We start from the raw sequence: 15,847 nt of genomic DNA on the forward strand, positions 1-15,847 counted from the left end.
TGCGTGTCTCTTCAGTACAGGAGATTTATAACTATGTTTTCTCATTGTGCAGGTGTACGTGGTGGTGGGAATTGCTGCTGTCGCCTTCACTGGTTTCCTTCTAATGTTGGTTATTCTCAAATTTGGAGGCAACTCCAAGTTTGGCATCAAAGGTAAGACTCCTGACTTGCATCTGCATTGGAGATTTCCATATTGTGGGGCAGGATAAACAATACAGAATTAATCCAATGATATAATGATGGTGATTTGTTGTTTGTGAATGTCTAGATCAAAGATGTGGGTTATTGAAGTGTAACATGGATGGCTTCATGGATACATTAAGAACACATTTCAAATGATTTTCGCCAAAACACCAAAATCAAAAATTAAGTGAAAGGGAGTGAGCGGAGGGGTACTCAGTTGGTTGCAATCTGCAACCACAAAACTGCACACTACACACAGTACCTTTAAGCTCAATAAACAGATCATATTTGACTGAAATTTCCAAACTTGTCCAGAACATTGAAATTTTCCAGGACATGTGGACTGGCACACACGCACACACACACACACAGAGTAACAAGCTGGAAAAGACATTCACAAGCTGTGGCAGAGTGCAAAGGTCTTGGTCACAAACGTATTCGCTTGTGTAAGGAGTGTAAACATCCTACAATAACATTTCCCGTAATCTGACTCTGGTTTCTGTTTTTCCCAAATCTCTTATCCAACCTTGTTTTTATGAAACAATCACTTGACTTAGCGTCTCAGTACTTTTCACACCAATTACCTCCAAAATGGACCAGAGTATAATCATGCTTTGTTATATTGCACGTTTTCCTTACAGTGGTTATTTCAACTCAAAAGTAGATAATCTGGGGCTGAAGTCCAAGATGGGATAGGTATTGGTATCGACTATTAAATTTCTGTTATCGTGACATCCCTACTTGGGACTCTAAAATTATTGTTTGTGGTCGCACAATCGATCTCATTTAATATGCAGACCATAATGTGTCCATGAATCCATCCAATTCAGGTAGAATCAGCTGCTGTTCACCGGGTGATTAACACGCATGTCGACTAAACTGAGCTCCTGCTGTCTTTGTCATGTTAAACTGCTGTGGTAGTAATTGTTGAAGCCCCCTCCCTTTGTGAACTAACCGCTGAACAACACCTCCGTCAGTCCTTCCTTTCCTACATACATAACGATGGCAATGCTGTTTTTTAAATGTGCTCAATGTGCAGCTGAACTGTCAGCAGACAGACGCTCATCTTTTATTTCCAGTGGCTCATTTTTTGCTGTAAAAGTGATTCAAGTTGAGTAGATATAGCTTTGTGAAAATCCCAAAATACATCAACTTGGTGTAGGAACTGTTTTCTGTGCCTTCCATTCAGTTGACTTTAGTTTAGTTCAGTTTGGTTGGAAAACCATAATGCATTTGTGATAAGCAACCCATGAATTCAAGTCATTTTGTGCTGTTTAAAGATAGCTGTTTTAGGAATAAATAACTTTTTGACGCCGCTTGAACCATTAGCATTTGATGCAGTGAAAGTCCACATTTGACATTCAAATTACAAAAACCAAAAGGGGAATGCAAATGTAGAGACAGACGAAATAAATGTGGGCCACCAAATGACTGTACCTGTGTTTGTGTGACTCTCGGTTGCACTGTTGAAGTGCAGTATTTTGGCATTGATTGATTTATGGCGTCCCAGAGAGGAGAGCTGCAAGACAGATGAAGCAGCTAGTATGTGTGTGTGTGTGTTTGTATTTATGGTCCCGTGTGCGGTTTCTTCTTTCTCCAGGAGAGGTGAATGAGTTTTCTCTGAAGGAAATGATCTCTCTCATGCCTCTTAGCATCCCCTATATATCAGTATTTGTGTGTGTTTTCTTGTACGTCTAAGCATTTTTGCACGTGTGTGCGCTTCCATTTGTGTGTAGGATGTTAGGTCACCTTACTGTTTTGCCCTTCTGATTGCTCCCCTCGAGTCTTCATCCTTCTCTCTTTCCACTGTCGACTTCCTCTCCCCATGCGGTCCTGTCCTCATGTTCCACATATATCCAGATGTATGTGCCCTGTAGCATGTTGACATTGAGCGTGTGTAGAGAGAGAGAGAGAGAGAGAGAGAGAGAGAGAGAGAGAGAGAGAGAGAGAGATAGTGGTGTCAGTATGAACATCAGAGTCAGATGCCGAGTTGGAGAGCTGTGAGTAATCCACAGCAACAGTTGTGCCCACATTGTTTGAAACCTCTGCTTGTTTCATATACTGGACCGCTGACCAAACTTTAACAACAGAATAATATATATATAACTGCAGATGTCAGCACACTACCAGCGCTCATGAAAAACAAACAACACTTTGTCATGGCAATATGGTTTTCCAAATCATAAACACGTGCTCGCAGACGAATTTATACGCACACCCCCACATGAACAGTCAGTGCTGATGACGATGATGAACTTGTGATCAGAAAGTGTGAAGAGTGCGTGTCAGGTCTTGTACCATATTGAACAGGTGTGCATGAGAAAAGCACAACTCGCCTCACTGACTTCGGACGAATCGCTGCCCATCTCGATCTGGCAGTCGAGTAAAAAGCTGTGGCTGCTTTACATTATTTATATTGACTGCATTATTCTGCTCCTCTCTCATCAATAACACATGGGCAACTTTTGGTACAGGTTGCTTCTCATAATCTCACAGGATGGATATTTTATATACTGTACTGCATATAGTTGTGTGTTTTCTTCTGTTGGCACATGGAAGATGTGGGTTGTGATAGTGTTGAGAGTGACGTGTTAAACCTGAAATATTGGATTTTTTTTGGTTACTTGGGGACAGCACAACAAGCTGTAAACACAACTCTGATATTACCATCTTATAAAGTCATGGCAAACATATTAGCAAACTGTGCCTATTTATAAATCCAGTAGACACCGAGTAACATTAGCATTCATTGTGAGTCACGTATGTGGCTACCTGATGAAGTCCAATATTCACTATCTTTTAGCTCTGTTTTTGGTCTCCACCAACTCCTGAGGGAAATATCTGTCTCTTGCGGACCATAAAACCAAAACAATGAGTGAAAAGATGGTAAAAATCTGAGGGCCAAATGCAGTCATTTCATCAATTGTTCATATAAAAACATTAGGGCTGTCAAAGTTAACGCTCTCCACTTTATGATAATCACATGCAGTTTTGGACAAGTCATAGTCAAGTCAGTACACTGACACACTGAAAGCTGTTGTTGTCTGTTGGGCTTCAGTTTGCGATGTTGTGATTTGAGCATTTTATGCTAAATGCAGTACCTGTGAGGGTTTCTGGACAATATTTGTCATTGTTTTGTGTTGTTAATTGAATTCCAAGAATATACTCTATATATATACATACATTTGCATAAAGCAAGCATATTTATCCACTCCCATGTTGATAATATAAAATACTTGACAAATCTTCCTTTACAGTACATTTTGAACAGATAAATATTGTGTGATTCATTTGCGATTAATCATGAACAAGCATGTGATTAATTGTGATTAAATATTTGAATCGATTGACAGCCCTAAAAATATTGATTATTGCAGCTTTAAGTTCTACATCATCATTTTCTAGAGGTTCAAAATTGTGTTAAAATAGCAAATTTCATTTGTGCTTTCCACAGCACTGACAAATCTTACATTTCAAAAACCTAACTATAATGTCTTTTCCAGAAACTACTGAATGTCCCAGTTACTCTGGACAAGCCTCCTGCTGTGAACTATTTGTAGTGGGTACTTTTGAATCAAAAAATCACTGAGAACAGTGAGGTTTGTGTTATCTGGAGTAGCAGGGCATCGTTTCTGGATAGACATGTTGCTTGAATCCATGTACAAAGCACCACAGCCAATAACAGACACCACACAATTGATTAACTGCTTAAAAGTTAAAGGGTATTATAGTATTTGGATTTAAACCTGAGAGAAAACAGAAATCCCTCTCGTACTTTATAGTGGGTGGGACATCAGTATCGTTTAAAGTCCAACTTGCTCACACATTAGGCTAAAACTATCTGATCAATACAACCTCCCATTCAGAAGGAGGAAGCAACAACACCGCCTGAGTCTTTGCCCAAATTACCACACTAAGGCTACATTTCACCTAACAAAATGTGGAGTTGTATCCTGAATGAGTCCCATTGGCCACAAATTGGCTCACAAGGAAGGTAATCTTGTGAAGTTCAAGTGCCAGCAGCTGTTACTTACACTGAAGTGCATGGATGAGTGACAGATGTTATTTAAGTTATATTTATTCAGGAAGTCTTACTGAAATTAAGCTTATTTTGTAAGAGTACAAATGCTGTGTGAATGTTGAAGGCTGCAAAAAATGATAAAATGAAAACCGAGAGGTTTGGCTGGCTCAAATAGGACTGTTGGAAGCCTGACAGGTTCTACAAAATTACACATAACTACCCTCCCAAACTGACTGCAGACTCGTGGAAGAGAAACCAGATCAGACAGGCAGAGAGGGAAGGACGTACTTTAGCAGCATCTATATGTGTTCATGCCCTCGAAGCACCTGTAGGGAGGGAAGCGTCAACATAAACCTGAGTTCTGATGCAGGAACAAGATAGAAATGTCAAGACGGGGGGAAAAAGGAGTGATTGAAAGTGAAACGGTAAATGTGAAGTGGAGGAAGTGAGAGACAGACGCAGAGGAAGAGAGAGCGAATGCTAAAATTGACATTTGACAAGAGAGTGAGAAAAAGTCAGCGAGGAAGTGAGAGAGAGGAAAAGACGGAAAGAAAGCACAGAGGAGAAAAAAGACGGAGAGCTAAAAAGCAGATGTTAAAAGCTGAGATAGAGCAAAAACAGAGAGGAAGAGAGAGATGGAAGTAGAAAGTCCTCCCTTGTCCACTTATCAATGATTCATCATTAGAGCTGGTTTCAGTTTTCTCCTTGTTTGGTGGAGTTACACGCCTCCATCTCTCTCTCTCTCTCTCTCTCACATGCACACACAGCTCCTGACTGCTGATCGATCGATATGACACCCTCAAGGTCAGCAAAGCTTCATTCTGGGCCCGAGGCACAACCGAGCATGCTCAGCGTACCCACCACCTCCTCCTCCTCACCCTCCTCCTTTTCTTCTTCCTCTCCCTGCAGAAAAGCAGCTTTTGCCTCCAGCTCTTGAGGTTTTTCGACGCGAGCTGCTCACCCACAAAACTTTTGCAAAGGAAGCAAAAACTGAATGAGTTGAACCACAAACTGAAGAGGCTGGAAAAAATGCAATCTATGATTCTGTATTTAGATTAGAGTATCGAACCTGAATACTTTTAGAGCACTGACCGAAATATGTCGGCACCACTGTTGTATCAGTATCTGGCCAGATTCTTAGGCTTATACTTTGATCAAATATGTCTTGATTTAAATCATAATCAAATAATCAAATCATAATATTGGTGGACTACCTTACATTCATACAGGCATTCATCTCCAAAATGACAGAAATCTGAGTTTATTTATGCAAATAAGAACTTTAAAGGTACTATATGTAACTTTAAGAAAATCCATGTTATTAATGACACTGGTGCCTGATAAGTGAACTGAATTCCGAGCACAGAGTGACACACAGACGGAGACGTTAGAATATTTCAGAAGAAATAGATTTGGTCATATCCCGTGAAGTTTCCAGCATAGAAAGGCGTGTCGTTATAAATCAGTGACTTATCCTCTTTCTCAGTATTGTTGAACTGTAAACTTCTCCTTCCTTAACAAAGCAGAAGTGAGATGCATGTAGATACAATATATAGATTACAATAGATGAATCATCTCAATGGGACAGTTGGGTAGAACAGGATAAAGATGAGCTTCATGAGCACTGGAGTCAAAAACAGACTGGGTATGTGAAAGCAAGCAAAGTAGTATTGTAACCATGTTGCATTAAAGTATCCAGCCTCTTTTCAGATCTGTGCTCACTAATGAAGAGTGGGGGTTTCACTTTTTGAGGCACAGACTGCATGTTGGATCACTACTCGCCATTTTCCTGGGTCGTTCAAAGAAAACTTCCAGGGCTGTCTGTTAGTCCATCTCAGCCACAGGGGGTCCTGTTATTTTGATCTGCATACAAGCTGTCAGGCATTTCCCCTGCAGCCTTTTTCTGAGGTCTGTCTTGATCTACAGGTATTGAAGAATGATCACATAAGTGCAGTCATTGCCAATTAAAAGTGACCAACAAAAATGTAACTTGGTAGAGTACATACCTACATAAACTGCTAACAGTCTAAAGGCCTTTTAGACATCGGAGGCGTTTTTTTTTCTTTGTGCGATTAATTTGCATGTCAATATAACTGTAGTTTTTATCACAAGTGCTTTTGTCAAAAGTATTTTTTTTTTTTCAGAATAAAGTTGATTATTCAGAGCTTTAGCACTGTGGATAAAGGCATCAACCAATCACGTTGAGTGGAAAGGACATAGTTTATATGTACACTATAGTGTACAACAACATGGAGCCTCCGTAGTCTGAACCATGAAGGCAAACTTTATTAATCCTTTTAACCTTGACCAAAGCAGCGCAGACCAGATCCACTCTTTACGTTCTTACCTTTCATAACAAAAGCCCTGGGCATACAGTATAAACTGTGTAACTGTTTACCAGAGGCAAATTCACTTTCGCTAAAAGGAAACTAAAATAGCTTACAGTAGTTTAGGCTATATGCATATCTATAGGATTCTGTTTTTGGTTTCTGCCTGTACGAATATTTTCGAACATTTTATTGAAAAAGGATTGCAACTGTCGCAAATTCGCATGGCTGCTGGAATGATTAGTTTTGATGCAAATTAAGAGTAGGCGAGTCTTTTGCATTTTCACATTTATTCATCATGCCCCCGGTGTGTAAAGGCCTTAACAGACAGGTGAAAACATAACAATCACAGCATGGTTTACCCTGTTCATGGCAGAGAAGTTTCTTTCGCAGATCACACTTGACACCGTAATCGTCAATGCGATGGCAAAGAGCTGAGCCAGATATGGATAGACAAGCTTTAGTTCATCAAAGTCAGAGGCCAGCTCCTTCATCACTTCCAACTGTGACTTCTCCTAGGATGAAGCAAATATTTTAATGAGCTTTGAAAATACCCTGGGCAAGACGCACCTTGAAACTGGCCAATTCCTTGAGCAATGCCCCCTCATCCACGGGAAGGAATTTTCTGGCAAGCAGTTTTAAATTTTCAATGCAGTCATCTTCCTCCCTCTCCAGAGCTCGTGGGCTGAGTACATTGAACGCAGCTAGAATATTCATCTCTCTCTCTTTGTAACTTGAAACAATGAGTATTTCAATACCTAAGTGCGAAAATGGGTCCAAAAATGGTCTTGGTTTCCATCCCCCTCGTGGTGTTGCCTTCTTTCCTCCTCTGCCTGTATGTTTAGACTTTTCACCAGATCTCCCAACTCACTGAGGAATGACCCTAGTGGCTCTTCATTCCTTGCCTCCTTGATTTGTCAAATGATCTCAATTGTGACAGGCACCTAAAATATTAAAGAAACATATTAAAGGAACAGGGTGATTTTCCATAGACAAATTGGTGTTTAGCTAGTCATTCAAAGTCAACTTTCATGTTCCTTAATAGCAAAAAAATGTACATCTTCCTTTTGGAATAGCTTTGAAAGACATCTGCCTGGAAGTGGATAGCAGCCACAAACCTGTACGTGGCACAGTATGTATAAAGACCCATTGGTACAGGGTCTTTCTTCTCTGCCTACTTGGCAAGAGCTGCCAGTACAACTGCCAGATTCCACCAAAGAGTTGAAATTGTTGTGACCTCAGTGGAAGAGTATCTCTAAAAATGATGAGATTTCTTAAAGTTACTTTCAGGTTGTCCACCCCTAGCACAGCGGAAGCTGCCTTCAGCATAGCTGTGCGATTCACGCTGTTTCGGAAGCAAGTGTGCACTTTAATATTAATAACAGCATACAAGTACTTGTTCAGAGGCCCAATTGTGAATAAAACCACCATAGACTGTTGTGTTGTACCATAGACTGTACGTGTAGATGAATTCGGAGCACAGAGCGACGGAGACTTTAGAATATTTCAGAAGAAATAGATGTGTTCATACTCAAAAGTGCCTAAATCATGACATACATAATTTTATATGTTATAAATGTGCAAGTCTTGCAGGATCCCTCAGAATGTTTTCATGAAGGACACGTTGTCTGCAGCATCCGTGCACACCAGAGCAAGGCGGTGTGCAGCACAGTGCAGCTGTGGCCAGGAGTCTGTCAGCTGTTTGGCAACGCCGTTCTGGTGTCCTTACAGATGCAGAGTACATTAAGCTCAGTATTTGGTTAAAAACCATTCTAGCAAACACTTCTTACCTGTCATGACAGCGGTACCGTCGCTCCCCAAACCAAATATACGAGCCGTTGGTATCGCTTTGGTTGCCAAAACCTCATAGATGTCCTCTGTGATGGTGTCAGCCTTCCCATCGCTTACTGGCACCATGTCAAGGAACTGACAGAAAAGGTGTCCTTCTCTGTCCATGTACCTAAAACATTCAAAACATTCATATATTTCATACAGTATATACAGCACAAAGTCAGACTTACATTATTCAGTGTAAAATGAAAGTACCTGAAGATCCAGCTGCTTGGTCAGTGACACATCGGTGGACTCATCCGCCTCAAGGCCGGTGGCCTGAGAGAGGCAGATGGCTTCTAGAATTGGTTGCTCAACAACCATGCCCAGGATCTCCGACATGACATCTATGATATAATGGGACCAACAATTGGTCCTGTAATCAGTCTAAAAAAATATTATACCATGATAGGAATATCAACATTTAATATCAACACCACAAAATAAATATGCATTTTAAAAATGTACCTGAAGTTTTGAGAAATGGTCATAGCCATGGAGTTTGGCCAGATCCAGCACAGCTTTATAATCTATGTGGTGGGCAACTTTATGTTATGTTGATGTTATGTCACTGGTTCAAATAGATCCTCGATTAACAGCCATAGAATCGACAAAGCAAGCTTTGTCGATTCATAAAGATTTTTATATCCATCAATGACTTATATTTACAACAAATTTGAAAAAGTGTGACTTTACTTACTTCTGGTACGAGCTGCCATGCCAATCTTGCCTGTAAATTGTACAGGTAACTTCAATAAATGGTCTTTGAGAAGTCCCTCGCGTTGCCCATTATCTGAGGTTGACATACTCTGCAAAAGATACTTATATTTTTAAGGAATTGGTTATAAACAGCTGCTGGCCAAAATCAAAACATGGTGGATAATATTAAAATAGCCTAAAACAGGTTTACGCTTACCGTGTACTGTTTTATATGGTCATCCACTATATTCAGGTCGACGGTCCATTCGGTATTTGGTTTACTTCTGTTTGAAGTAACATTTACGTTGCCAATACTCAGCTGTTCTTGTTCTAACGCGTTACCAATGACGAGGTGCTCGGTTGAACCGAGGACAAGATGCTCGCCGGCTGTGCTACGTCGATCGAAGTCTGAGCTAACATTGTTGATGTCACAAAGGAAGTGTCAGTTACTGACAGTTTGGCTAGCTAGCTAAGGTTGCTAGGTAACGTTGGCTTGTGATAGTTGAAAGCGTCAAGGTAAAGAACACTAATCTCAGACCTGAGGTTTTACTAAAGTGCATTCATGTTTTAACCAACAGATATCACTGGTGAGCTATTTAACCATCATATCGATGTTTCCACCGTAACTGTAGTTTAAAAAAACATCTTAAATATACATTTTAACAGGAAACACAAATTATGTAGAACAATACAAAGAATCTATAGTCATGTGAGCGGCTTAACAATATTTGCATATTAGCAATAAAAACAAAGGGCTGAGGCTGATAAGAATGTCATTAGCTTTACAGGTATTTGGTCATTAACCAAAGTACTGGATATGTAGAAAGTTTGAATCTTAGATGGAGCTATTAAAGTCAGAGAAAGTTTTTGCAAATCATCACCAAATTTCACAGCAATCCATCTAACAGTTGTCAACATATTTCAATAAAAACAAAGATTTCAACCTGCTGGTGGCGCTTGAGGAAAAGTCAGGCGATCACCAAAGTCAGAAGTATTCATCGTCTTGGAATCATGAATGTTTGTACAAAATTTCATGAATCTATTTAACAGACACCATAGAAATGTTTCAAGAGAACAAAGAACAAAATGTAAAAAATGCACTGCACTGTCATCAGTTGTTGCTTCAGGTTATAAAACTGGAAACACTTGGCAGCTGTTTTGGAAATGCCACATTTCTGCAGGACTTGGTTTCTGAATAAATGGAACTAGTCCTTAACTAGTTTCCTTTTTTTTTTTTTTAGATGATGTGAAAGAAAGCGCCCATGTGCAAAATCAGACTGAGAATAATCAAAAGCCTTAATGGTTTAATTATTATCATAGTGACCATCAATTTGTCTCTTTCTCTTCATTGTGCAGCCGTACATCATTTCCTGTCTTGTATTGGTCAACCTGACCTTTACAAACGGTCAGAGCAAAGTCAGTAGTATTTATTTTCTTGGAATCATGAATGTTTGTATAAAATTTGGCAATCCATCTGATAGTTGTTGATATTTTGGTCTGGACCAAAGTGGTGCAGACAGATCCACATTACCATCCCTAGAGCCATGCTGCTAACATAAATACATGTTGGTATTGGCACCCGTATTGGAAATTATGAACACTACCCAGCCCCAGTTTTTGACAGACATTCCACTCATGTATTTCAGTTGGTGTGTGTGTGTGTGTGCGTGTGTAAGCCTGAACAATAGTAGACAACAACATCCCTCATGTCTTTTCAGCCAATCATAAATAAGAGGGATGCGTTTAAAGGTCAGTTACTTAGGAAGTTTGAATGATGCCTGTCAGGATAAAACAGTCTTTCTTTACACAGACGTTTCCTTAGCAAGCATAACAACTGGTTTGAATGTCGGTGGGTTACTTGAGGTGAACGGCCTGAAGCTACTCGAGTCACTGAAGCGCTGCTTTCAAACTATAGATACTGAATCATTATGCACCTGACAATGTATGTGCAAAACAAAACTTTAAATTTGACGTTTTACATCAGGTTTTATTCATGGAGTACCTGACAACAAAGACACATACATTATATAATAAGCTTCAACTTATTCATCAAAAATGTAAATATAAGGTGGAAGGATCAAGTCAACTGCACCTAGATAGTAGAGTAATAATATAAAACAGAGAATGATACAAATACATTTCTTGTGACTTAATTGAATTGTACCACCTGTGTCTTTAAAGGAAACTAGTTTATCACAATTTGTTTTGTTTTTTTATTTATTTTTGTATTTAGTGAAGCAAGATAAAACAGGTGAAATTAATATTTTTCGTGAAAGGGGTGGCTTATAATATCTCATGGTCCGACAATGTTATGTTATAATATTTTGTCTTTATATATTAGTCTTTATTTGTATTTGCATTTGTATTATTATTACACAATTTTGGTTTTTATTTCTGTAGCTCTAGGATTGTCCGTTCGTTGCCCCATATGACCTACTTTTAGCAATGTGTTCCCAGATTTCAGCAATGAACTTGTTTACTATAATGTCATCATAACCGTTAGAACCAACCGATGGCTGAAGCTACCTACAAAAATAAAACCTAACTTGTAATAAACTGTAGATTTAATTATCTTTAATACAATAGTAGTCACTATCATAATCAATACTTTTTAAACTTATTAACAAGGAAAAGTAGACCCTGTGAACTCCTGTGTCGTGCCTCCTGCTCACTAGATGCTGGAATAGACACAAGCCTCATGCGACCCTCCGTGTATAGAACATAAACGGATGGATAGTTGGACAGACAACAAGGCCCAGACTCTGGTGGTGTTTATTATTTCACTTTGTGTCCTGGATCGTGTTTTTCAAGGAACAGTTTTGTTTGTTTGCAGATTTTAGCGTCGAGAGCAGGGGAAGAAAAGACTAAATGCCTCTGGCAGATCCTGAGGGCAGTGATTGTTTGAAGTGCTCTGAGAATGGAAAGTGCTCTTTTCCGAAGTGAAACGTTGCTTTAAGACCTTGTCTGTGAACTTGCCTGACTGCAGCTTTTCTTTAAGTACACTTTGCACTTTATAAGTGATTGTTTTTAGTCCTTTTTCACATTGATATCTGGTGCGTTCTCATCTTGAGCTGGACATATTTTAAATTCAGGTTTTGATTTGATGAATTCAGTCAGAAAAACAAAAGTATTTATCATAATGTAAAGGTGCATTTGTTGCAACTCAAAGTTTGTACACCACAAACTTAGTGTCTTTACTGTTGACAGACATGGTGTCTTCTTGTAGTTGTTTTGGGGATATTTGTCTGAAGTTGTAGCAAAATCGCCTAAAATTTTGTTTTAATTTGTCTGCCATCTAAGGTACTTTAAAGGGTCTCAATTGTGCAAAAGTTGCAAAACCTATTTAACAGGCACCACTGTAATGTTTCAGATCCAGAAAATAGGTTTGACAATGAACAAAATGTTAAAAACACTAGTCACTGCGCTGTCATCGCTCTTTGCTTCAGGTTATAAAACTGGAAAAACTTTACCAACTGTTTTGGAAATGTCACATACATGCTAAATGTATTTCTGAATAAATGGAACTTAGTTGAAATAGTCCTTAACTAGATTTAATGAAGATTTTCTTTTACTTTATGGAGGATGTGAAAGAAAGCACCCATGTGTGAAATCATACAGAGAGAATAATCAAAGCTTTGATGGTTTATTTGGAAAAGGGAAAGTGTTGGTAGTCAGAGTCAGAGAACATGGACATAGTGACCATCAGTTGGTCTTTCTCTTCTCATCTTTGTCAGGCCAGTCCATTATGCAGCAGTACATCATTTCCTGTCTTGTATTGGTCAGCCTGACCTTTACCATGGTCAGAGTAGTGAAAAATTGAGTGTGGGAACAGGGCTTTTTGTATGTGTACAATTTGTGCAGAGCACAGATGAAAGTTATTACAGAGCAGCTGAGTAGTTAGAATTTGTTTCCATTTTGAAATACGAGGGCTTTTTAAATTTGATTATTCTCCACTTCAAAAAGGAAGCACTTTGAAATGTTCAGTGTGACCTCGTTTGATTTTATCATTGACAACCCCCATGCGTATCAGAGAACATAAATGGACTTTTTAATGGTCATACAAGGAAACCAGGAGATCATGAAGCTTACTCAGCGCATGCACTAACTACATACGATCTACATATTTAGGACATTACACATACTAAAGTCTGGGATGTGAGGTTTTCTGGCGGCAGCTGTAATTTATTAATGGAAATCATTTTTCCTTTAATGTTATTTTCAGATGGCTGAGTATAGATCAAATTAGAAAGTAAGTATGGTTTTACTGCCATGTAATCACTACATAAACCTCACCATAATTTGCCACAAAATGAGGGCTCATATTTAATTGTTGGAAAGTATCTTATAAAAAAACAAAACATCAGTTCAACTGTATCCTGATATTCTCTTGGCAGCACAGCTAATATCATTGGAGCCACTGTTTCCTCTAAACATCACTTAACTCAGCGATCCACCAAACCAAGAGAACATGTGAGAGGAGAGAAAAATAACGAGAAAAAAAAATCTTTGTAATTAAATTTCCAGGGAGATCCTTGAAATGTATATGTATATGCCTGATCACATGCAAAGCACAATGGAGCTTTAATGGCTGTGAAGAAACAAAACATACTCTGCAAATCCCTTTCAATGAAATGCACTATATGACTTTCAAATACATTTCATGACATATCAAATGAAAGTGATCAAGTGTGCTTTGGAGTTTTACAGAAACTTCTAAAATGTGAATCTAGTTTTGAATCCTTTATTAAATCTATTTGTCTTCAGCTTTCAACATTTGTAACAAAAGTTAAAAAATCACTAAAACTAAAAAAAAAAGGCAAAAAGATTGCACTTTTGAGTGGCAGTGAAATTGTTGGTCACAACCTGTAGATTAACCTGAAAGTGAGACGAGATTCTGATTTTGTATAACTAATCGGAATATTCAAAGTAACTGAAGCTTTAAAATACATTTAAATAAATTAAATACATTTTTAAAATATAGTGCATTAAAAAGTTCAACATTTCCCTTTGAAATGTAGTAGAATAGAAGTATAAGTAACATAATATATAAATATTCAAGTACAAGTACCTCAAAACTGTACTTATGTACAGTAATTGAGTAAATGTAAAAATCTTCTGTCTTGATATAAGCCAATTCATATCTCGATAATGATATATATCACAATATAGCATGTTTTCTGGTAATTCAATAAATAAAGTCTATATGAAATAACCACATTGTGAAGCCTTTTTTGTATACTCCTGTGAGTATTTTCTCATTTTAAGAACTTGAGTGCAAAATGAACACAACAGTTTTAAGTGCAATTATAGAGAAAAAATAAATAAATATAGGCCTAACCCAAATCGCGATAGAAACAATATAGAAAATATATATACAACATTTTTATATTGTATCGTCATATTGCCCCGCCCTACTTTCCACCTCTCCATCATGGCGGCTGCCCGATTGATTCATAGTACATCTGTTTGCAGGAAAATTAAGAGTTTTTTTTTGTAATACATTTTACAGTTTGGGCTTGGGGAAGATATCAAGTCATTTCAAGTCAAAAGGATAAAGTCCAAGTGAAGTCAGGAGTCATTAGTGTTAAAGTCGAGTTGTCTTTTTTGTAGTCTAAAGTCATCAGATTCAAGTCATCAGACCAGAGACCATAAGTCGTGTGAGTCCACACCTATTTGTGTATGCAGACATTTATACTGCGTGTACGTGTACATCATGTCAGTGTTACTTTTTTCCTCAGACAGTATGACAGTGTGTCGTTGTTCAAGGTCCTCCTGGTCGCTCAGTAAATGTCACTGCTGCCAGGGAGTGTGTACACGCTGCATCAATGTGGCTTTTCCTTGGCAGTACAGTGAATGTGTGTATGATAGGATCTATGTTAATGAGGCTTTAGATATCGATCAACACCTAGTCCGGCTGCACTCAGGCAGATACTCAAGCGACCAAGAGACAAACACACACACACACAAAAGTCCCCAGTTTTCCTGAATATGTATGAGAGTTGGCAGAGATGCATGCCAATATCATTTACTGTGTCTGGCTGCTTTTGTGTTATATATTTGTAGAGCATTTTCTGCACAGCAGGGAAGAAGATAAAAGAGAGGGGGAGAGCGAGAGAGAGAGACAGAGAGAAGCAGTACTGAGCGATTGGGAGCAGCACTATAACTGATAGAGGGTTATTGATTGATCAATTGATCGTTTGCCTGTCCAGACTGAGCCAGGATACCTCAGTCTTCTTAGCCCTGCCTTCCCATCACTGCCTAATGCTAAGTTCAGCAGCTCTGATCTGCAGTGTGTGTGTGTGGAGGGGAGATGGGTGATGGGCGTTGGGGGGGTGATAGAATAATCGTCTTTATTCTACTTGTGCCGGAAGCTCCAGAGACGCATCAAACCAGTTGGATTTATTACTGGTTCTTAAATCCCAGTCCGCACTCAGTACCAAATCAGAAGCAGTACAAAGCTGACGTGCCCAGAAAAAACAGCCAAAGTATTTCCTGAGAACATGCTGATTAAACAGACAGATGCTACACAGAATAAAGTCAAAATGATGACAAAAAGCGTGTATGTTGAATAATAGCACATTCAGTAGGTGTTGTATCGCACTAATTGATTTAAAAACAAGATATTTACGTGACCAGGATCGAACAATCGTGGACTTTGTTTGACAGGAGATCAAGGTGATGAGTATTGATAACAATGATTACCGAATTAGTCCAAGTGCTGTTAAATATGGAAATGATTTAGTGCTTAAAAAATAGAGCTGTCTGAAATATTTTATCACGATTAATTG

At 38.7% G+C, this 15,847-nt stretch overlaps 1 protein-coding gene across 3 annotated transcripts in view; it reads left to right on the plus strand.

Annotated features, from left to right (window-relative positions):
- ntrk2a (neurotrophic tyrosine kinase, receptor, type 2a) overlaps positions 1–15,847 on the plus strand; it is a 105,495-nt gene that overhangs the window by 24,993 nt on the left and 64,655 nt on the right. For all 3 annotated transcript variants that reach the window (XM_037776809.1, XM_037776807.1, XM_037776808.1), the window contains exon 13: positions 53–152. In XM_037776809.1, coding sequence (XP_037632737.1) covers positions 53–152 — 100 coding nt within the window. The remainder of the gene's footprint in view (positions 1–52; positions 153–15,847) is intronic.

The sequence above is a fragment of the Sebastes umbrosus genome, chromosome 8, assembly GCF_015220745.1.
Source record: "Sebastes umbrosus isolate fSebUmb1 chromosome 8, fSebUmb1.pri, whole genome shotgun sequence".
NCBI lineage: Eukaryota > Metazoa > Chordata > Actinopteri > Perciformes > Sebastidae > Sebastes > Sebastes umbrosus.